The 23,914-nt window shown below is 48.9% G+C and overlaps 3 protein-coding genes; 1 reads left to right on the forward strand and 2 right to left on the reverse strand.

The window, feature by feature from the left end:
- Positions 1-1,583: 1,583 nt before the first annotated feature.
- GSTUM_00008986001 (uncharacterized protein) lies at positions 1,584-2,795 on the forward strand (the record flags this gene model as incomplete). Its single annotated transcript, XM_002840418.1, has 2 exons — positions 1,584-1,766; positions 1,824-2,795. The coding sequence occupies 2 exons, from the start codon at positions 1,584-1,586 to the stop codon at positions 2,793-2,795; spliced, it is 1,155 nt and encodes a 384-aa protein (XP_002840464.1).
- A 10,349-nt stretch (positions 2,796-13,144) lies between these two features.
- Positions 13,145-16,226, reverse strand: GSTUM_00008987001 (uncharacterized protein). XM_002840419.2 has 4 exons: positions 15,761-16,226; positions 15,295-15,661; positions 14,493-15,236; positions 13,145-14,445 (listed from the first exon to the last, which is right to left on the reverse strand). The coding sequence occupies exons 2-4, from the start codon at positions 15,421-15,423 to the stop codon at positions 13,372-13,374; spliced, it is 1,947 nt and encodes a 648-aa protein (XP_002840465.1). The 5' UTR covers positions 15,424-15,661; positions 15,761-16,226; the 3' UTR covers positions 13,145-13,371.
- A 1,653-nt stretch (positions 16,227-17,879) lies between these two features.
- On the reverse strand, positions 17,880-19,399 carry GSTUM_00008988001 (uncharacterized protein; the record flags this gene model as incomplete). XM_002840420.2 has 3 exons in its annotated part: positions 17,880-18,252; positions 18,330-18,704; positions 18,771-19,399. 3 exons carry the CDS (start codon positions 19,397-19,399, stop codon positions 18,153-18,155), a joined length of 1,104 nt encoding a protein of 367 aa, XP_002840466.1. The 3' UTR covers positions 17,880-18,152.
- Positions 19,400-23,914: the final 4,515 nt, after the last annotated feature.

Genomic DNA, 23,914 nt, shown 5'->3' on the forward strand with positions numbered 1-23,914 from the left:
CCTGAGCAAGATCTTTTGGACTCTTCTGCACACGAAGGGCTACTTGTAATCACAGCCTTTCCCGAGTGCAGCAAGAGATAAGGAAGGAGCAGCTCTTCGCGAAAGGGGCTGAGGGTCACAAGTAAGATGTTCATTATTTCACAGTAATAATCGTATCAAGCACGAAGCGCTGGTTGCCCGCTGATATTTTGAAAGCTGTGAAGCAATTCTCTAGGATTTACCCATAGCTCTATTAACTTGCGGCGGCGCCAGTGTGCAATTGTAGGATTAGCCAGCTACAAAGTACCGGTAGTGGTTGCAGTATTTCCGGAAATATTGGTGACCGTACCCGAGTAGGGATAGGCTATTGTGGCTTGAAACTCTGTACCCGGATTTGTGTTTCACTAAGCGAGGAAAGCTTAAACCTCCGTCCACACGAGTACTCGAGTACTGTACTCGTACTATTCGAGCAGTGAGCCACAACATTAGAGCACCGGCAATCAGCGATCTCGCTTGTACTTGTACTAGTACCGTACTAGTAGTGTACTCGAGTAAGATGGTATGGTAGTATGATACTGTAGCTGAATTTGGCATAGTGACCGGGTTCTATTCTTTTTTCGCCACGCCACTTTGATTCTGCTTGTGTCCGAAATTTAGGACTGGAGCAGGCAGTTTGTGATTAGAGATTAGAGATCTCGTTCTTCAGCGCTTGTGTAGTGTCACATGCTGCAAGTAGGACACTCCCTGGACGGGAGGACAAGCAGATGCGCATAGCAGAAAGGCCTGGAGGTGCAAATGAGAGTGATATTTGATCACTGCTTAGCAGTTAGTGTAGAGGAACTCCACAGTTATTGGGGCTGGGAGAATCCCTCTGGTAATTGCGATTCTGCGACCATAATTTAGGACATAAGGTAGTGTAGCTTTCTAATGCGGGTAGCCACAATGTTCTCGGGTAGGTTTAGATTATTTATGGCACTAGGGAGGGGCGCTTCGCTTTGGTGGCTTGGAGGTCGCGGGGGAAGAGACCAGTAATAAACTGCCGAGAGCAATTATTTCAACTAACTTGATTGAGGTTGTTTGTACGGTTCGAATCTATTGCACGGGGCATTGTACGAGTACTAGTGCGGTCTCGACCATACGGTGGTGGGGTACGAGCTCAAGATTAGTTGGACCACCTTGACAAGAATAGTAAGGGCGCAAGTATTCCTAGATGTTTAACTCCTTCCAGATCAGTCTACACCAATTGATCGGGGCAATCCACCCCTCACTCGCCTACTGTTTGCCAGTATCCATATCCCAGGAATGCAATTATCCGGAGGGATTGAAACACCTTGACCCCATGGTCCGACCGCAACCAGACTTCGACTACCCACACTTTCAAGTTTCAATGGCCAACAGCTGATAAGGAGGAAGGGCAAACCTTTATTAAACAGTCTCCCCTCGCCCTTCTCCCTTCCCTTCTCTCCAGCTCAGTCTTTGCATTCACTTGTCGCTCTTTCTTCCTTTCCCGCCCTCGTTTCCTTTCTTGTTTTCAGGCTTGAAGCCCATATCAGTCCTTTCTCCTTACGACAATTTCTTTTTCTCCGGAAGAAATATTGACAAAGATGAAGTCGTCGTTTATCTTGTCCGTCCTTGGCGCTGCCACTGGTAGTTTGGCCCATGGATTGGTTTCTCAGTTGTTGATTGATGGAACTTTGTACGATAACTTCAACCCGTTTTTCGATGTCTACCAGAACCCCAAGCCTCAGAGGATTGGGTGGACCACTCCTAACAATGGCCCGGCTGAGGTGTGTTTAATAATTTCATGTGTGAATGGAATTGGAGATATTGACATTTGGTAATAGGACATCACCGCTGCCGGCATTGTTTGCGGCGTTGGCTCTACGGCTGGATCTTTGAGCGCCCCGGCTGCCTGCGGATCCTCTATCAAGTTCTTCTGGACCCCATGGCCCGACTCTCACCGCGGTCCTACCATGACCTATCTCGCCAAGTGCCCCGGCACCGACTGCACCACCGCAGACCCCACCACTCTCGACTGGTTTAAGATTGATCATGCAGGTCTTAATCCTGATGGAACTTGGATCTCAGACACCATCATCGCCGACAACAACACCCGGACCGTCACCATCCCCAGCGATATTGCTCCCGGCCCCTACCTGCTTCGCCATGAGCTTCTCGCTCTCCACTCAGCCTTCGATCCCAATGGCGCCCAATTCTACCCCATGTGTGCCAACCTGCAAATCAACGGGACCGGAAGCGCCGTACCAACAAACACCGTCAAGTTCCCGGGCGCTTACTCTCCTACCGACCCTGGCATCCTCATCAACATCCACTACCCGGCCGTCAAAAATTACACCATCCCTGGCCCTGCTCCCTATGTCCCGGGCGGTGCTTCAGCTCCGGTTTCCCCTTCTGCCGTCGTCCCCTCCTCGCCTACCACGGGCTTCACTGCCGCCGGATCCGGTATCCCAACCATCAAGCCTTCCGCTCTCCCTCCGTATGGCAACGGCACCAGCATCCGCAGTAAACCCCCCAAGAAAACCCAGAGTATCGATTCTCCTCTCAGCGAGGTTGCTCCTTTCGGCGGGGACCCCACTGCTCTCACTGATGTCTCGGCCGTCCCGACTGAAGTTGCTCCCACGGCCGTCCCCACTGAAGTTGTTTCCACTGTCATTCAAGTCGTTACTAAGACAGTGCCCGCCGTTGAGGCGGTTGAGACGGTCACTGTTACTATATCTCCCCCCGGTGGTCAACCTGCTTCTGAGTGTACGCCAGTTGGCAGATACAAGCGCGGTAATTATGGGTATGGAATCTAGGTGGGGTTGTATATATCGATTGTGAATTGGCTCGAGCGCCAAGTTTCTTGTGTGTGTATATATTTTCTTTTGCGTATATATCGCAGATGGCCACTGGTTGGGCTATAATTCTTAGAAATAGTATATAGTCAATGGAGAGAGTATCCTGTGACATTTTTATTGTCATTCCCTTTTTTTTTTTTTACTATTGTAACCTTGCTACTTGATTTTTTACCTTAGATCTAGTCTCGCTGGTGTGACTCCCTATTATTCCCCACCCGGACCCCGTACCGACTCGGGGAGATAATATAGTTGAAAGGGGTAAGGTGACCATTCTACTCATACATGAATGTCCGATCTCTGTAGGCTTGGCGTTTTTAAAATCTCCTGGGCGGGAGTTACATGCCAATATACTTGGGCTGCAGCAGTTCCCGCAAAACCCGGCGGGGGACCAAGATTATCAATTGCAATACAAGGGACGACTTGAATATGGGAATTCTTCTAGGAGAGACTGCTAGGCAAGTTGTGGAGCGATTGGGGAGCTCTATCTTAGAGATGTGGTTCATAACATGCGGGTCCACCCGCTGCGTAGGCCCCGTGCGGCATGGGCAGACGGTTGTAAATTTGCTCGGTTTCGATCCTAATAAGAAAGGTTGGTAAAGAATGAATCGTTGTATCTTATGGTGCTGAGGATTTGAAAGATCTGCGCATTAGCTGCAATGAAGTTGGCTTCGTGATGGGAGTGGGATGGGATATCTATTGATGAGATCGATAGAGGTTGGAAAGCGGTTAAAGATTATACGGCGATGTATTGAGTAGGATGGCAGAAGTAAATATCATGCATAATTTTTTTATTTCTTCAATCCCTTATTTCCCCTTCTTGCTTCTCCATTCTTGCCTCTATTTACTTACGTTTAAACTGTTCGTATTATAGAAAAAAAATCTCACCGAACGATCACTCGGACCTTTAATGTTAACTCACACTCGGCACCAAGGCGCGGAAATTCCAGAATACTTATTATCGAATGGTCAAGTGTAACCGCCGAACTACCCCATTGGAGATCCAGTATGATACGGCACCTGCATGCTTCCGCGCTCATAGCGGGGGATCCACAACTTGGCACCTCTGTTGAGCACCATCCGCATCCACTCACCGGTCATTGACACCCTATCGCCGCGGATCGAAGTACCATGGACCGGTGCTTGGCAGTGGGGAATTTAATCCTCCATTATAGGTTTTTGTCAGGGATCGCCCGGAACTCATATCAACCGGATCATAACTACCCGAACTCTGGGAGAAACTAGGAATAGCATGCTAGGGTTTCTATCGGTGCATGCTTTTCCGTCGGCAATCCAAGTCAATCTCTTCTAGAGGCTCATATTATCGCCCCACTCTCCGGTTCCTTCTTTTTCCCACGCTCCACAGATTTCTTCTCCCTGGGTTCTCGGCAGGTTTCTAATCTAAAGACTGGTCTGGTGAGAGCGCTGCCAAAGCAGAATGTCTACGCTCCACCCTAAGCCGCAGCCGTCTATCAGGCACATGGTCTAACAGCAACCACAACATCTCGAGAAACCGGACCCCCTGATAGCCCCCTCCAGGATACTCTGTTGTACAGGGCTTTCATCTCGAGTTCATGGCCACCCCAGCAGGAACAATTGTTAGGCATGCTCGCTCTGAAAACTGTTTAGTCCCTCGGGCTGATATAAACAACCTTTTCTAGCACATGTGTCCAAAGTATTTGAGTCGAGTATCCGAAAGATACCCCCAAAGTGCGTGGGGGCCACGAAAGCCTTTAACGGGAATATGCCACCCTCTCAAGGTAATCTATTATGAGAGCAGACCTCCCGGCACCAGAAACTGCCGGCGAGGGTCCATGTTCACATTGTGTCACTAGTCAAGTCTCTTACACTCGCTGTTGTCGGTCAAGGAAGGTAACTAAGAATGTGGAAACGAAGAGAAGTAAAGACTTGCGAAACAGAGAGGCTGTTGGAGATAAAGACAATGGCTTTTTAGGAATGCAATTGACTTAATTCTTGTTTATTTCTCCAGTGCCTGAGACCGCTATACTTATACCCATCAGTGGTTTCTATATACAGTGCTCCAAGTCCCAATTTGCCATACTCAACATGCTTCCGTCACATTGAAGTAACCATTTCGACACTCACACTCGCACCCTATGCACTACCGTATAAACTCGTGTTATCCGCCAGCCCCCCAACCTCCGTGCTCAGAAGCCAAAACTGTTAAGAATGATTAAGGTGTTTCCCTCACACGGCAACGCCCGAGCGTGCGGACTGCATTGGATCTCATTAACTTGTATTGGCAATTCTATCATCTTGTCAGAGTGGACATATCGTGCGCTGATGCTGGGATTGGCGGGGATTATATTTCTAGAGGAAATGGTGGATATTGCGGGTTTTTTACGGTATGATATCTGCAAAATCACCTGGTAATGCCGGACCAAACCGTACACCATAGTTCGAGACTCAAACCCTGACTAGCAGACTGAGCCGCACACCCGATACCGGATGGGCGGGGTAGTAGCATATAGAGATCAAGGGCGACGCTGCTGCTCTATGGATGACGGCACAATAGCTACCCGTAGCGACACGTCTCCCAATAGCGCATAATACCAAATAATCGCATAAACCATAGGTAGTTCAATAGTACCTATCGTGGCCTCCAGGGAATCCTCAGATAGCAGGGACGGTTGAGAGCCTAACTCCCCCACCTGAGGGTGGATGCAGCAGGCATTAAAGAGGGGAGGGAAAAGTAATCCATTATTAACTACCCTTTTGATAGAGGTCTTGTAGATTTTTGCTGTTCCTTTTTAATCGACTTTGTAGAAATAGTTTCAAGAACCCTGGTGGAGCAGCCGGCAGGAAGGTAGATAGGTAAGTCGAGAAAATTTTGGTAGCGCTGTCCCAAGCTATGCCGTTCGGCGCGGGTACCTTGATTTTTCCCCGGGATCGGCTTTCACCACACCTGCTGCTTGCCCAGGGTCGGTGTGGAATTTTTCTGGGCGGTGAATGGTCGGTTCACGTTCCCAGAGTTTCTGGTGAGTTCTTGTCATTAACGGAATACCTCAAAAACGTTTCTTTTTTTCCCCATGGCTCGCAGAGTTTCGTTTCGTTTCCAGAGATGTTAATGGGTCTGAATACATATATCTCCTGTTGTTTCCTTAATTGTCATCACCCAGTTTGCCATTTCTCGGGTTCGGTTGTACCCGGCCCACCTCCCATATCACTCGCACTACTCCCACTTTTACCACCGTTCTATACCTATGCGGAAGAGGAGTTGGCGGAGATGTGGGTTTCAACCGGGATCTGTGATGGACGCGATCATGATCGATCACTCTATACATACTCATGATGTCGGAGTGTTTTTAAAAAAGACTGGGTCCGCAGGAGGTTGCATGCGACCTACATATGAGCGTTAGCTAATAAGAGTGTGCAAAGTTCGCGATAGGTTCTTCAGCGGTTGTACCAAGGACAGGGAGTGTGAGAGCCATAACTTGGATGCTATGATGACTATCTAAGGAGAATATGAACATGAAGATTTGAAATTAAAATCATTACCACCCTCTCCTGCATTACAGGCTTCCGGGAGAAACGAAATAGGTGAAGATGAACCGTAGTATGATATAAACAACTTTTTGTTCGAGTGAGACTCCCTTTTTTAGCCAAAGCAACCCCTAACTTGTTCCTGCCTTGTCTTAAGGCTAATATTCAGGTCTCATGCAACCTCCTGCAACTTCCACAGACCCGGTCTTTTTGAGAAACCCTTCGACATCATGAGTATATGTCTTGGTGATCACGTGGCCTTATGTAGTAGTATAAGCACTGACGTTTTGACGTACGAGAGCAATTACACTCGAGAAAAATCGATTATAATCGACCGTGCTCGAGCAGCGGCCATAATCGATCACTCGATCAGGGTCCACCGATTTCACCGATTATTCAATCCCGGGGTCCTCTCGATCGGATCGCAACCGAGCAGAACCCTCATGATCTGCTCGGCTATGCCGGTTTCCATCGATGACTGGGATTTTGTTTCGCTTTTTTCCAAGCTATCTCTGCTGACAATTTGCAGCAGTGGGGGGAAGTGTTAGTTAGGGGTTACGGGTGTTTAGTTCGTGGGTTTGACGATCAAACTGTACCTTCATTTCATAAAACGTGACTGCTCTCTACACGAACCCAGACATCCAGGATGAGAATCCTTAGTCCGCCACACTGGGACGCAAGAGCATCGCCTAACATCACCAGACGGAGTCACTATTTCCCAGTTCCTCCATTGCTGCTTTCGGTTGTTGACCGGTGCACATGTTTCCACCACTCCAATCTTCAATCCAACGTCTTCCCGATCTACGAGTTCAACGCTAATACCGTATCAACTCGGGCCAAGAGCAATCTATCCCAGGAAGTCTGGGTTTCCTACCCTGTAATCTCTTGAAATCTACTATCTCCGACAGCCCTTTAATCTCCGGACTCTGAGTCAAAAAAGGCTAGGACTAGCGTTTTCCCCACACGGTATAAGATCTGCCCACCGGGAGTGTTTGGTCCCGTTAACAGGTATTCGCAATCTTGTTAACCCGTCGAGCTAAACCTATCGTGGACTGACGGGCCGATTTTTTTTCCGCTGATAATCTGGCGGTGGAATTTCGGGGGATTGTATGGGTATTTTGACGGGACGGGAGAAGATGCTGTGATAGCAAAATAGACTAACGGGTTACCTAGAAGGGAAACTTTGAAGTCTTGAGATGAATTGCTATTATCCGGGATAATACGGTGTTTAATACAGTCGAGATTGGGAGTACACTAGACATATTAGTAATTTCTCTTCCGGGCCTCTACTATATTATGGTCTAATATAGATTTTGCAATCCTTAGGTTACTCCACTTTCACTACAGGTACCTCGTATGCCGTTACTATTATCACAATCGAGATCGAGTCTAGGTTTAGCGCTCCTTCTGGTCAAAGTCCAATGCTCCTGCGAGGAGGAGGACCAGCACCCGGCCCACGATATGTCAACAATCCCCCCCACCCCGAGACGCAGCGGAAGTCGATCAAAAAGACAATATGAGCATGCAAAAAATAAAAAATAAAAAATTCCCAAGATTCCATCAGAATCCCATTTTCCACGTCAGCCTTAGTCAGCCTTGAGGTGTCCTTCCTCCCTCCCCCCCTCCCCCCAACACATGGCATCACTCGGCCTTTCACATGCGCAAAAAAGCTCCCGGAGGAGACAACCAGCGCCTGCGCCGTGCGAAAAATTGAAACACTTCTTCTCCTCTGCCCCTCGTACGCCTAACAATTTTGCACCCTCACTCGCCTAATTTACCGGGCACTGTGAAGACTACTAACAAACTTGTGTAGTAGTGGTGGGGAATGATGCCGGGACATTCAGAATTTTCCCCCTTTTGGATAGAAGTGGGGGGGAAAGGCAGACAAAAGGATTTCTCGTTCAGCCCACGGTTGAGACAATTGAAAAAAGAAAGGTATGAAACAAACAGATAGACCTTATTCGGAAATGCAACTTCAACGTTCTATGAAGTTTTTTCGATTATCGTAGTTTTTTTTTTTTTTTTTGCGGTATGATAATTATGATACAAAAAAAAAAAAAAAAGAAAAAGTGTTCAACAATACCCCACCCTAAGTAGGGCGTATATGGTGTAAGCTGGGCTCAGTTTCTACCATTGGTCCTAGAGGTGCAATACCCCGTGAGACCGAGATACAGTTACCGGTACCAGTACTCGTAATGTATGATAGCCCCGTAAGGTCCCATGAACGAAAAAGGAAATAAAATCCCAGCCTTTGTAATTCCTTTTTCTTCTTTCCTTTGCACCCTCCTTTAATTACGGGTACAGATATATCGTTGATTTCCGATACCGACAAATTGGTGAACGAGCACGGAAACTTAACCCCCCCCCACGGAGCCCCCCTGCCATGCTATGTGATAAGGGGAGTAGTTTTACCCGTGGTAAGCCCCCTCTCCCAACCGTCATGATATCACCCATCTCCCTCCCTCCCCGTTGGTGGAATTGTTTTCCCAACCGTGCGCCCCCCCTCGCCCCAACGATCCTCAGCCTCGACCCCCATCCCGTAACATGTACCCCCCTCCCCATCATGATAACTTGTAGAGTAACTCACACAGATCGAGGGGGGGTGAGGGGTGGCACAAAACGGCCTAAAGTTGTAACGCAACAAAAGGGTACTTGTAGTGCGACGCCAAAAACCCGAGGCATCGGTACTTGGGTTGACATGTGAAATGGTGGGGGGGGGTGTATGAGTTGTTTTTTTTTTGTGAAAGATACCGGTACTGTATTGTTGCGATGGGGCGGAGGAGGAGGATGAGGGGGTCTGTGCTGGTTGTTGGCTTAACATGTTTGAGAGAGAGAGAGTGTGTGTGTGTGATATGTTATGGGGCGATTGAGGCTGTTGAGGCTTGGGGGGGGAAATGGGAATGTGAGACATTTTGAGCGGATGGCACCGTGGGGCTTTTATTGTCGGATGTGGGTAAATATGCCATTTGTAGAATACGCTACCGGATCGCACAGTAAGCGGTGGGAGGGAGCATCGTCGTAATGATAGCTTGGATCGCGGCACGCTGAGTCATTAGGAGTCGCATGCCGGACGCACCCCCACAGTGACAGGTGAGTTGCCAGCGAGTGATATTGTGTGATACAATCCCGGGACCGGCATCCTTGTTTCATGGCTCTGGTTTGAGCATTCGATTCTGACTTGCGTCGGGTGGGTGAGAGAGAAGCTGGAAAGCTCTTTCTCGTCCTTCTGAATGGCGATGGATTCTTGCTCTTCTGGACCTGCGCCGGTCCATCGGCTTGATCAGGAATTTACAACTCCGGAGAAAGTAAACAAGTAATGGTATTGACAAAATATAGTTAAGTTCAGTAGCTTACCGGGGATAATCCTAACGAAGGGTTACATATGGGCGGGTGGGGTGGGCCGGATGGATTACAAAGAAAAAACAGCATCCGTGGTAGGTACCGCTAGTTAACCTCTACACCCGTGATGTGTGTTTGAGCCGTCTTCCCGAGATCCCTCCCGCGGAATGTTCTGGAGTAGACTTCTCAAGGCTGGGCCGTCAATTCCTTGTTAGGAATCTGTTGTGCCCCTAGCTGGTCGACCTATCGTACATTATCGCGGTTGCAGGCATCAATATCTGGCCGGGACAGGAATACCTTCACCACCCGCGCCCAACCTCTCGAAGCCGCTACATGCAACACTCTATAGCCGGAGAAATCCACCAGCATACCAACCCTTTCATCGCCAAGCTCTAGTGATGTGTGAGGTTAATACTGATCCCCGGCTCAGAACGGGGGTCCCGCGCCCCCCACAGCTCCACCGCACCATGACAAGCCGCGACCTAAGAGCTGCATGCTGTACAAGCAAGGATAATAAATTATCCCGAACCGTACACCGGCGCTGACGCTGGGCCACTTGAGCATTAATTGTGCAATTCTCGTGGGGTTGTATCATACCCAGCAGCTGCCCATGGGAGCGTGCAGCCCTTGCTATTTGGGGACTCGAGGTCTATGTTGGACTCCAACACTCTGGCTATTTCTGCTCCTTTGAGGACCATTACCGGTCTGGCGGAGATTGGAAGCTTCAGAATGCGAGTTGGAAAACCCTGTTAATCATAACGTTGCTTGAGCGCGCAGCTCGGAATTGTAGTCGTAGCCTTTGGATATTCCCTCAACGATCTCCACAAATCGGAGCTTATGGTTTGGGCGGCAGGTCTGCACAAGGATGCTGAGCCTGTTCAAGGTTGTTGGAGACCGGGAGGAGAAGCTTGTTCAGGTTATGGGGGAGCGGCATGTGGGGAATGGCTAGGACAGCAGTTAGTATTTCCGCAGGGTAAAATTCAGTATCTTATCCTCAACTTGAGTTCAAGGTTGGATGTATGCATCTCGGCGACACCACGGACGACTTGCGATCGTACTGTACTTGGTCGCGCTAGTGCAAGTACTGTACGTGTCTAACATGATGGCCTAGGCTCACCCGTGTTCGCGCAAGGTTGCTTCTCTAGTCATGGATCATCACTCGGACGTGGTTGTCGGTCGAGAACTTTTTCTATCTTGCATCGGGTAGAGCAACCACAGTAGACCCGGCATGGAAATTATGAAAAATAATCTATTGGAATCCCGAAGCCCAGCGCATTCATGAGGAGCTCCGAGCCTTTGGGGCTCCGATTGGCAAGGAAGGCCATCCAACCGAAGGCGTGTCGATGCAGAAGACAATGAGGCTCCAATGAAAACGTAAAGTAAAGTTAAGAAATTCGCCTAGTAGGCCAATCGGAGCACTAATATGTGTGATACCTACTTCCTAATAGTGTACCACGCACCCGGAGCCCGGCCGACATTGGGAGACAATTCACAATTTCCAAGGTCATTCTCAAGAAATGTGACACCCCTAAGCGCTCTAAAGCATTCAGTCAGCCGACCAAGGCGACAGTCTCCATCTCTAGAGCCTCAAATCATGTGTTGTTGGCCGCTTATACTTGGCCTAGGTATGAAGTACCCGGAACTAGAGGTTAAAGAATTACTTGTCTCTCGTGACAAGTATCTGAAAATACGCTATTGCCACACAACGACACAACCAACAGAAAAAACCTCTGCTGGTATGCCAGATACATGCATGGTGAAAAATCTGTGGAGATCTGAGCCTAATACAAAACATACACACCATGTTTTCGGGTGCAGTACTTCTTACCTAGAACAAATAAACGGCTCCCGAAAGTTAGCGTCCAGCAAAACTGGATGTTCGCCTCACCAACCGCCTCGCCCAATTCCCGTCTCCACCCCCCGTCCCTCGCAACACATATCAGCGCCGGAGAGGTAGTGACCTTTCCTCCAATCTCCGAAACTACCCAATCAAAACAAGTTCCGAATATCATTCGATGAGGGAAAAAAAAACGAAAGAAAGTATACCCGATTGTGCTCGTAGTATCATAACTATCCTCCTCTCCCCTCTAAATCTCTCGCATCAAATCACAAAGCGCCGCCACCGAAAGAAAAAAGGGAGGAGAAAAAAATCCCCCGTTCCAACTGGCCCCCGTTATTCACAGCAAGCACGCCGACCGGGCAAACCACTCTGATAACAACAAACCGCTAATTTACGGTAGTAGTGAAACCTTGCCTGACGCTAAGACCCCCCTCTTCCCCCCACACGCCCTAGGACAGAAGAGAACCACGGCAAGTGCTGTACTCGTACAGGTACTCGAATAGTACTCGAGTAAAGAAGCAGTACCGGTAGGGGAGAAAGGCTCGGAGTTAGCAACGCTTAAAGCCAGCAATTTCTTTTTCCAATCCCGTAACCAACAACTTGGGGCTAAGCGGGTATCATACTCGTGGGGGATGACACCTGAGCGACTAACTTACCCCAGAGGCAGCCTGACTCCTTGGCGTCAAGGATTTGCGGATTATTGGCCCCTGACGTTAAAGTCGCCGGATGCTTCTGAAGCTCGAGAGTACAGTACGAGTACTGTACTCGAGTATAGCTGGTACTTGTTTACTCGAGTAAGGGGACCTTTACCCGAGCATTGGACTTTGAATTTTTCACGGGAGCACCGACGCGCACGAACGGTTGGCCATACATTTACTCAATCCCTATTCGGGCACCTATTGCCGTAACAGGTGTGTAGCCTAGTTATAGGGGGGGGGGGCAAGTGAGTTGATACGCCATTGGGATAGAAGGACACAATACCTTTGTGCTGTACTCGGAGGGTGGTGGGGGGAAATGGGTGAAGGGGGGGGGAGGAGTGAGAAATTTTTCACAATGGCGATTTGGAATGGGTGATTACGGGAGAGAGGAGGTCTGTGTCTACGTCTACTCGTAGGGGTCTGGTGTTATGGTCGTACCAGACTGGTATATGTGGATCTGCTGGTTTGCTAGGGGGTGTACAGTAAGGCACTTTGGTAAGACATGAATTAAAGTGAACTTGCTTCACCTCAAAGGACTAGCACCGCCTAGGCACTTGTTGTAATGTATAATCCAGGTTAGATAACACTTACCGTGGCTGTTCCAATACTCGAGCACAGCGGGTGCTCTAACGGTTAGCAGACCACCCAAGATGACTATGTAAGCTTATGGAGGAGAAAATTTTTCCTCCTCATTGTTGCCTAGAGTTCGCAGTGGACCGTTTTGGTCACTTGACGTCTAATCTAGATTTACAGAAAGAGTCTGAAGCTCAATTACGGCTGCCTGAGTCGCAAGGATAACTTTGGGTACAGGAAAGCACAGCGCCCTGTCCCCCGCAGCAACGCATAGGCTTGGTTAAGATGAACCTGCCAAATCAAAATTTCTGTGGTATCACATGATACGTACGTTACAATACCGGTAGACAGACATCTTCCCAAAGAAATATATACTCTTTTTATTATCATTACAAATTAAGTGCATCGGGTACCTATACGTTTCCAACGCATACACCAACAAGATTGGACCTATTTTGTAACTGTTCCGAAGGTATATAAAAATTTACCATGAAATAATAGCAAGAACGAAGGAGAAAGAAAAAAAGGGGGTGAAAAAAACACCCCAAAACTAGAGGAAATATAGGAAAACATAACTTGTCCCTTACATTGATACTTGCCGGGGAGCGAACCCTAGCTGTAGAGGTGTTGCTTCGAATTCCAGCTCTATTAACGGGGCGACCATACCATTGATGGTATGGGCTATCTCACCGACAACCCGGTTGACCTCTTCCTCAGAAGGGTCATGAGTGATCTCCCCCGAGTAAACCTGCGTGCTGGCCTCCGCTTCAGCAGGGTCATCAGGTGGCGCTTCGTGCATCTCCAAGTCCTGGCTGGTGGATGTGGGCCCCAAGTTCTCCGGCAGTTCCGGAGAACTTGGGAATATACCGGAGTCCTGTTGAGGGTGATCAACAGCGGCAGCTACGGCTGCAGGTGGTGCCTGGGGTGCTGAGCTGTTCGAAATACGGCGGAATAATGATATCTTGCGCGCAAAGGCCTTCAGCGCCTTCCTGCAGCGTCGCCTCAACCTTCGGACTGCATAGCGAGGGTTTAGCTGGGGTCTGGGCATATCTGACGGGGCAGCCTCTTGACGCGGCGCACCGCTGCCATTAGGAGGAGCGAGGCCACCGAAATCATCAAGTTGCGCTTGGATGTTGCCGGCCTGGGGAGTGCCGGCGGGTGAAAACTCCGAAGGCTCTGGGTCTCTTCCAAACCGTATTTCGAGTTCCCGTGAAGACCTGTTGGCAGCGGTTCCACCTCTGAGCCCAGCAGAATCTGGCTCCTCCTCCACAGGGGTGGGGATGTTATTTCCCATAAACCCTGGGGTAGAACCCGAAAACACTGGTATAGTTAATGGGTATGGCTGCTGAGGGTGATGGTTGGCGCTGGAGCTAGATCCTTCACCAGCATTGTCCTGCCGTGTTTGAAACTGTTCGACGCTTCCCCTATTCGCTTGGAGGGGGTTAGGATATTTGCTGTTTGTATTCCTCCAGCTCTTGTGCCTCCTGAGAATGTCACGAGCCCACTGGACATCCGCATTTTCGTATCTTCTGCGCTCGCTCCAAATCTGTGTTGCATGCCGAACCTGTTCATCAGATGGTTCAACTTCGAAATCAGATCCCATGCTATCGCGCCTCTTAATGCTGGAAGCAATGGCTCCAGATTCGTCCTCGTTTTCCTGCAAAATTAGCTTCGGAGCGTGATTAAGGACTATTTTTGACCCACCAGACGAATGCTCTGTCTCCTGTTGACAGCAACTCTGTGGAGACTCCGTTGAGATTCTGAACGTCGTTTCCCAGACACACTTCGATCAACTGTGGCGGGAAGCTCACGTCTATGATCGAATTCAGGGTCCGGTGACGAGCGGTTTGTTTGTAGATTATGCCAGTCTTGACTACTGTTAGATTCAGAACTGAGTCTTGGGCTCACTGAAAGGTCCATTGTGTAGTCCTCTGACCTCCGGTTTAAGGTACTCCGTCTTGACATGGTACCAGAGGTGGGAGTTGTTGACCCGGGAATGGGAGGAACTGGTGGGGCCGGGGAATGCGAACGGTAACTGGGCCCAACAGAATGCCTTGAGTTCCAGGAGTGACGGTTGATTGGTTTATCCGCCATACTCTCAAAGCCCATAGTGTCGTGGAGGCGGAAGCCGGGCGAGGGTCGCCTCGGCAAACTCACGGAGCTTTGACGACTTCGTGAATTTCCATCTATGGAGCCATCCTCACCAAAGTATTCGCTTGAGCTTCGATCGGGAAGCTCCCTACCGGGTGTGCCATATAACGTTGGTGGGTGTTCGGAGAAGGAGACGCTTGCCTTTCTTGCCGGGGCTTTTTGTTTGCCCTTCAGGCTGGAAGATGTAGGGTTTCGAGAGGGGGGTGAGGGCTCTGGCTCATCCCGTAAATCCCTCACTTCGCTATGGGAATCCGAATTTCTGTTACCCGCATGGCCGGTTTCCGCGATATAAATTTGCTGCGACGAGTCAGTACCGTATACAATCCGAGGTTATTAACGAAACAGGATGTCATACACTACCGATAGAAACAGGGTCACCGTATATATCCCGTTTGGCTGAATCTGGTTCAAATGGAGCCGCTGGATTGTAGTTCGGTTGCCAGTTTGGCGGTGAAGAATATGTTCGTGTTGGTGGACATCTCATGGTGAAGCCAACCACCTGGGTGCAATGCTTGCACTTGAATTCTATCGACTTGTCCGGCTCAAGCAACAATCCGATAACCTTTATTGGGACGTATCGCCCACAACGCCGGCAAGGTATGATGATCTCTTTCGAGGTATAGAATTTGACGCTCCGCCGGATTTCCCGCCCGGACTTCTGCAGAAACTGCAGTATGCTCCCCATCCCAGGCAGTTACCAATGGATAACGGTGGAAGCGGATCTAGGGGGATAAGGCGGTTAGTGAAAGCAATTCTGGTAGGCGATGTATGCTATTGAAGCCAATTCTAGCTGGTATAGAGCAAGGGAGAGAAACAAGTACCAGTTGGTGCGGCAGTGTACCAGAGTGGTGAGTGGAAACTTCCAAAGGAACCCACAACCTCGAACCGAGTTCCCAAGGCGAAGCCTTTATATGGAGGGGGGACCGATGGTCCACTGGGACTCTGGGAGAAATATTTTTCCCCAGTCCACTCGCTATCCTCTCTCAGACCGTAAGCGCTCCCTGTCGGGGACAGCGGTATGTGTGTTTCAGGCGACAACCGTAGGAGAGAGAACTTAGCCCCAATGCAAGGACGCCTTGGTTAGCGGTCTTGCCCCGGAAAGCGTGGCGCGGACATGGCTCCTCGATCTCTGGTTTGAGGTCAGTGGTTATTGTGTACCGGTATCACCATGTGCTTGTACTAGTACTGTAGTTCGCCCGAGATACCCAGTACTGTACTCGTACGGGCACATTATGGCAGCTGAGGGCGAACACACCCACCACATGGACACGTTCCAGAGTGCTGAATCCTCCCTGTTCATGAGATTGTGTTGCATGGCAAGAGGGGTGAAAGTGGAGGTAAGAAGCATCGGCGATGGTTTGTTCTCGCTTTCCCCAACTGCGCGCTGTGGGACTCAATCGTAGTCAAAAAGAGGGTCTAAGCCATGCTAGCTGTTAGCTGGTAGCGAGGTGCAGGCAACCTTTGTCGCCATTTTCACCTTGCTCGGTTAGGACTCGCATCGTTGGGCTCCGCCGCAGGAGATCTACAAGTACCGGTACGAGTACTTGTATGATAGGAGAAATTATGATACTATCACCACGCTAATACCTTTCAATTGGCAGCCGATTCATACCCTACCATGGCCCAAATGTAAACCCCCCCCCGGTGATTCGAGTTAACTTATGATTACCCTACTACTTTCCAAGACCCTCACTGGTGAAATTTTTTTTTTTCGCTCACCTGCACTCACCCTCAGCCGAGCGGGCTCTCCCCATTCCCAAAAATGTATTCTTGAATTTTCGTGGAATAAATGCTTTAAAAACGGAAGAAGCGAAAGGGGGTTGCCTCCTATCCGTTGTTCCCGGCTCGGGAGTACCCCCGTTTCCCGTGTAGGTGCTTACTAAGACAATCTCCTCTAAATACCGGTGCCGATATAGTACGAGTACAAGTATCTTATCTTATCATAAGAGTGTTCGACCAACGGTAGGCTAGTTAGTAAATAACAATAATAACGGGAGAGAAAAGGAGAGCTCGGGTTTTCCGGATCTTAAAACTCAGGGATACAAGGCTGCTATCTCCCCCCAGGGATATGATTCTTGACATGATGCGACTGCCCCGCCAGTTTGGGGGGGTTTTGCCGGATCATCTTGACTCTTCGGCTATCAGGGGTTCTCACGCTTAATCTTGCAAGTATCGGTATGATAAATTATGAATACGATACTCGAGTATGGTGAGTACCGGTATCTTCCAAGCCCCGCCGCGGGGATTCTCAAGGGAGGTACGATACGCCATGATGGTTTGTATGGGCACTTCTCTATTTTGACCAAGCGCGCCCTATTTATCGATATTTGTTCTCGCACCGCCGACCCGGCATATAGCCAATGTTTCAACCAGTGTGGCGGTGACTGGACCGTCACCCCCAAAATCTGACGACCCCGCCCCATCCAGGTTGGAAGATGGTGGGGTCGGGGCTGCTCATGATGACGGGAGGGCTAGGGTTAAAATATTTGGCGGAGATCGATATACTCAATTGTTTCATTCTCTCTCTTGTCAATCCATTCACCTACCGTATTTGCTGACCCCCCTGACTACTCGAGTACCGTTGGCACTTGGCACTAACGAGTTCTGCCAACAGTGGTTTCTATTGGGGGGGGGGGTGCGGTACGAGCATGATACTGTACGGCTCCCGCTGTTTCCTCCTTCTGTGTCCACCTTTGATTGATAGCTAGAGTTCCAAACTGCCGTGACGTTCGATGCTCTGGCAGGGACTATTCGTACTAGTACAGTAGCTTGGCAATTCCTACCCCGTGCTGCACACATCGCACAGTACGGTACTCGTATAGGAGGAAATCTGCTCGAGTACTGTACTTGTACGGTATTAATCTGCTGGCTCAATTCAATCCTTGTTCGGACGCTTCTCTGTAGGCTAGTGTGTGTTTCGCCAGCGGACCAGGATATCGGTATATTCGTAAAAAGCAAAACTCCATTGACTTTTTTAAAAAAGAAAGAATGATGAAAAAGTAAAGAGAAAGGATAACTATCATATACAGTTCCTCACCCCTCCACAGAAATTGCGAGGAGGGGTTTTGTTTTCCCCCACCAATGCTCTTATAACACATAGAACCTTCCCTATCCGTAACATGCCCATCTAGATTCGTCCATCCGTTAAAAAAAAAAATTTCTTCATCAGTTTCATTTGATCTCGTCCAGGCGTATCGGTGGTTTCTGAGCGTTTCACCGAGCCGGCTTCTCGGTGGGAGCAGCGGCCTTCGCAGCTCTTTTGGTCTTTCCACCCTTGGTGTAGGATTCAACGAAGAAACTGACGAAAAGGTAGCTGTTTGGCTGTTAGTTTTTTTTTTTTTTTTTTTTTTTTGATTCGGTCGGTTGATTGGGGTATGAAGATAGACTTACGTCAATGGTGTGAGGTAAACGACATTGGCAACCACGGCCCAGACTTCTCCAGGGTTCGAGAGACAGTGAACCATTCCGGGTGCCTTGACATCCACCGGCATTCCATGACGGGAAACGGAAGCAGAGGCTGAGGAGGATGGAACAACCTCAGTTACGGAACCGGGGAGGTAAGTGGTAGGAGTGAAGTAGACAAAGAGGTGCAAAGCAGCGAGTGAACCGCCAACGACGAATTGGGTGATTTGGAGGGAGGTAAGGCTGCGCTTGAGGGCATTCGGGACGGGGATGCGGACGGTGGAGAGGGTGTAGTAGAAGTACATGAGGGTATGAATCAGTGAGTTGAAGATGCAGAAGACCCAGATAGGTGGTGACATGAATCTACGGATGTATCAATCAGCCTTAGGATCCAAAGAGAGTGACTTTAGGGGGAAGATATCAACAAACCTTATTCCAGCCCACATACAGATCATGGCCCCGGCGTGATGATAGGTTTGCAAAAGACTACTCTTCTTTCCCTTCGCAATGATGATGGCAGTATCCAGGACCTCATAAAACTTGCTCAAGTAGAAGAGCCATCCGTAAAATGCTAATCCTTCCTCCCAGAGTCCAACACCCCCTTCCATTTCTCTGATTTCCACACCCTCGAATCTGGTCTCGGGTCTAATCTTGCACAATGACTCAACCACTCCCGGAACTCCCCTAGAAGTCACTATTGATCGGTGGATGGCGCCGGCCATGCCGATGAATGTCCATAGTGAGTAAACAGCTAGGAGGAGGTTGTGAAGCAGTACAAACGCCTTGAAGATCCGTGTCGTAGCAATGCAATATGGTTTCCCGTTGCATCGAGAATTGAGAAGGTGCACGGCGGCGGCATAGGCTGCCGCAATCGATAATGGCACCCTGGGATCGAGAAAAGCGGTGTAGAGGGACTCGGAGATGGTGAAAGGGTACTTCGACGCTGAGGGTGGAATTGTTGGGGAGGCGGTAGACGGGGATGGCAGCAATGCAAGCCATGAACTTGGAGGAAACGCTACCTTTAGTGATGGGATAAATGATTCCACGGCGGCTTGCATCGTATCAATTGGTCGTCAGGACTTGGTGAAGGAAGAAGTGTGATCTGGAGAGAGGAGAGGAGAAGGGAATAAAGAAGACGAGAGGGAGGATATGTACTGTACAAGCTGCCAGCGTTCTTCCCTATTTTCCTAGCGAATGATGCACGGGGAGTGAATTTTTTTCTCCCGTTTTGATTGGGAACCTCGCTTGTCGGCCCCTGCGTGATGGAGTTCTCAACCCTTTGGGGCTACGCAATGGAATATTGTTGGGAGTCTCGACACCCAGAGATTTTGGGGGAGGATGCCTACTTTTCCACCCGCAAAAGCCTCGGGGAGGAATAGGAAACATTCTCTTGGTCTTGGGAAGGGCAAAATGGAATGCATTCCGTTGTTCGCCTTAGAGATCCGGTGCCATGATACCGTACTTTGCCGGTATTGCGATAACCCGTTGGCATGGGGCACTGATAGTCTGCGCGCGGTGCGGCCGCTGTTCAGCGCGCAGTTGTTGGGATGGCGCATTTTGGATGAAAAAAAGAGAAAAATAATTCTGCATAGGCACCGGAATCCAGTGAATTTGTTTCGAAGGTGAAATGAATGGAGGGACATAAGTCATCTTTGTTTCCCTTATGATACTCTGCGCAACAATCCCTCTCAGCCGTTGACCAAAGTCCAACGCATGGTCTGGTTTTTTTCCAAAGGAGGTTTGACCTGAGGCTCAACTGAAGGTTCACTTATTTCGCTGGCAACAAACCCCAACAAAAAAAAAAAGGTGGAAAAGAACCATTGCTCGGCAAGGGATCGCTTGGCACCCCTCAATTAAGCCTATCAACCGCTCGAGCACGCTCGCCACCCGAAACCAAGGTACTGTACGTACCGGTACTGTACTGGTACAGTACTCTACCATGATATCTCAAGTACGAGTACAGTGCAGTAGTCTACTCTTCAGGCCCCCCCAGCAAAAGGGCGACGGAAAAATGGTTCATCCGTTCAAAAAAAATGAAAAATCTCGAGTATGGTACGGTATTCCCACTGAACCCCACATGCTCCCACTCATCAATTCGTAGATCTAATTGGCCCCCCGCACTTCCCTCCCGCCTTCGGATCTACCCTTTTCCTTCCAAACTTGGAAATCGGCGGGAGGTTTGCTGCCTTTGCAAGGGGAGGAAGCAGGAAGCACCGGCATAAAATGCGGGAGGAATGGTTGCACTTGTACCATGCTGTGAGAGGTCTCGGACATCTGAAAATTGTTGGGATGTGGACTGTTGTACGGGTGCAAAAGTGTGGTCCTTTTCTGCGGCGATTTATTTATTTATTGTGACATCTTTTGCGGGGGGCGGATGTGATAAATGGGAGTGATGATGACTGAATCTCCAGCTAGTTTTCATCTAACGGCTTGCTCTTGGAGTACGAAACCTCGGGGTAGTCGTGAGTTATCACGATGTAGTTGCGGGGCGGAGGAGGCTCTGATGCCCCAGTTCTATGCCCCCGCGGGTTCCGTGTCCCCCCACGAGTGTGGGATCGGAGAAAAGAGCAGCCTACCCAGAAAGAAAGAAGACATCCAAAGCCAATTGGAAGAGTCTTAATAGTGCCAATCCGACTTTCACCAAAATGTACTATACCACACGGGTATTTTCGGGAGCAATATTGGGCTTTGGGGAAAGAGTTCCCTTCCGGTCATACCCTGTCACCCGATATTCCTTTGTCAGCATATTCCCCTGTCAGGTGGCTGCTTCGTTAAGTGTTACCTGTGGGCCATCGCAAATTCAGGCGGGGATAATTATAGGAAATGGTAGTCCAGATCCCAAATGCCCAATGGATATGATGCTCCCTCTAAAGAACATCTTAGACTTTTCAGCCTTCGTTACTACTCATCTTGAGCGCCTCGCTTAGTAGAGATAACCTTCACCATTCTCCGAACTATCCCATTTTCATCATGCCGGTACCTCGGGCATAGCTCCCACACATCCAAGCTTACAATGAACACTCACACAACAATCCAATCGCAGGCGGCATAGCTGAGCTTCAAACTCGCTTGAAGAGGTAAAAAAATAACCTACTCTTGTGCCCGGTATTGCCTACCTGCTCATTCCTGTCCCACTCTTGCGCCTTCCCACCCTCAGTTATTGACCCTTTGCGCTCGGTTTGCCTGGTGCATTCGTTATCTATCAGGGCCCCGAAAGACAGCACATAGGGCGGTGCGTGTCTCCCAGAGCCCGTAGCAATTCCTCTGCCATGTGTAGGCATTTTTAGCAGACATTGGCACGGCTGAGGAAGCAGGCAAATGGAACTGCGACATGCAGTATTGACCTAATACCGGTAGTCTGGGCGACTATTATGAGACGAGCTGGTGGGCCTTCGTTTCCTGCTTAAGTTTGCTGAGTAGGAGCCCCGTTGTGATAAAGGCGAAAGAAGAAACTGTTGAGTTTAGGCACGTTGAATCTCCTGGATATCATATTTACTAAGGGATACATGCTTTAGAGTTTGCCATAAGTGCGTTTTTAAGCCTTGCAACAATCTAGAGCAGCTTGGTAGCATACCACCCACCATAGAACGTTCGAAATTCCCGCAACTTGGCGAGAAAAAGAGTCCCACAGACTTCCGCGCGAGCAGATGCTCTATCTTTATCACTAGCCTTGCCACACTTTCTTATCTCATAGGTGCAGTCTTATCGCCACTACATCCTATCAAGCCATGCAAAGCCAAGCTATGATGTAGTATCGATGCAAGCCATGTTGAGGGGGTTCTGAAGGGTTTTCATAAGCACGAGTGATATCAGATGATAACTCCTCCAAATCAAGTCGGTCAGAAACACTCTCTGGTTCTCGCTGCCGTTTCCCATGCAATATTTTATGGAGTTCATATGCTAATGATATGGGATTGCCACATACAGAATGACCCAACAATTTAATACTCGTACAATACCTGGCTCGGAGGGACTTGACTGCGGGAATCTCTCTGGGCAGCGTAGATCATGTCATCTGTGAGATCAGAAGGGAAGCATTGCTATGCGCGTCTCTGTCATTGCGTATAGTAGGCGGGCAAAAAAACCCATCCCCTAGGCTATTTTACACAAAAACCAACGATTTTCCGAGGGCCACACAGCTCAACACTTCCAAGGTAAGAAACCTCGAGGAGCAGTAAGAATCGTGGAAAAACCCATTTCCTCCCATAAAGGAAGTATAAGGGCGGTAAATTGATAACTTGCGATGTTTTATGCCATAGTGGGTTAAGATCAGAAAGTGACTTGAGACTTTGCATGGGGAAGAAATACGAAATATACTTGGCAACAGCCTTTCTCCTAGGCTATCGTTGTCGGTGGTTTTTCAATCCCATACGAGTAGACTTGTTATTCGATTTTCTTTGCCAAAGTTTGCTCTCTACCTGTTTCCTGGTTTGATTTTGCCTAAAGTGGAACCCCCAATTCGTTGGGGGGGGAATGGTTGACAAAGCGGGCTCAGTTTTTGGTGCAAGACGGGTATCGGCTCGAGTTTTTTTTTGTCCTACCATAGTACTTTACGTCTTTGCCGTGCCGTAAGAAGCCCGTAATAATCGCCATTGTGAACACTGGAAAGAGCATGTCATGTCATACTCGCCCCTCTTACGTCTCTTCCCCGACTACCAATACCGGGGAGGCTTCCACCGAAAGTTTATCGTAACTTGCATGGGTCAGTACTTTGCTTATCATGATTCGCTAAAGGACGTATAGTGAGATATGGTTAATCATAGGGAGAATTTTTTCTGGCTGCGGTAGTGTCTCTCGATTATTAGATCCTCGTTATTCATTAGACAGATTCATCTTAGAAATGTGGTTTACCCGTGGTCCCATCTGATCGGGGGAGGGAGGGCATGTTGTACGACGGGGAACATGTTCAATTAAGTTCTATCTATGATAAAACATAGATTTCTCTAGCCCGTTAATGACATTCTACATCGTCGTCGTGGTAGTACCCGGCAAAGGGATCCTCACAGATGGCCAGGAGTTAACGACGAGGCTCCTCACATAGTAGGAAGTTTGCCCTCCCTATCCTTTCGTATTCAGAAATTATACCTAAGATCTCTGTAGAGGTCTAGCACGTGATAGTAGGAATTTTTCATATCCGAAAGAGAAGGGGTTTGTGATCACAAGCCAAAGAGAGCCCGATGAGACATTATGGTGATTCAAGGGACAGTGCCAAGTTCATGATAAATTTTGGTGAAGAAAAGGTTCCTTGCTCTTTCCGAGCCCCAATTGGACATATCCATGAGGATTATTCTGGAGGTCTCCGGTGCACCAACTTATGCCTATTAATGCATGAGATAAGAGAAACGCATTGGAACTATGACATTTGCTTCTGGTATAATCTCGTATGGATTGCCAGGGTTTGAACCTTTCCTCCAATATAGTTGAGTAGAATCACTATTCTTCATTTCGGCGTTGTATATCAACCTTTTTCTTATCCCATAGGTCGTCCTCCTCGTTTGATACTCCTCCAAGCCAATATTGGCATCCAGAGATCCCCGACCTCAAACTAATTTCACAAATTCACAAATGGTCAC

The sequence above is a fragment of the Tuber melanosporum genome (genome assembly GCF_000151645.1).
Source record: "Tuber melanosporum whole genome shotgun sequence assembly, scaffold_50, strain Mel28".
Taxonomy (NCBI): domain Eukaryota; kingdom Fungi; phylum Ascomycota; class Pezizomycetes; order Pezizales; family Tuberaceae; genus Tuber; species Tuber melanosporum.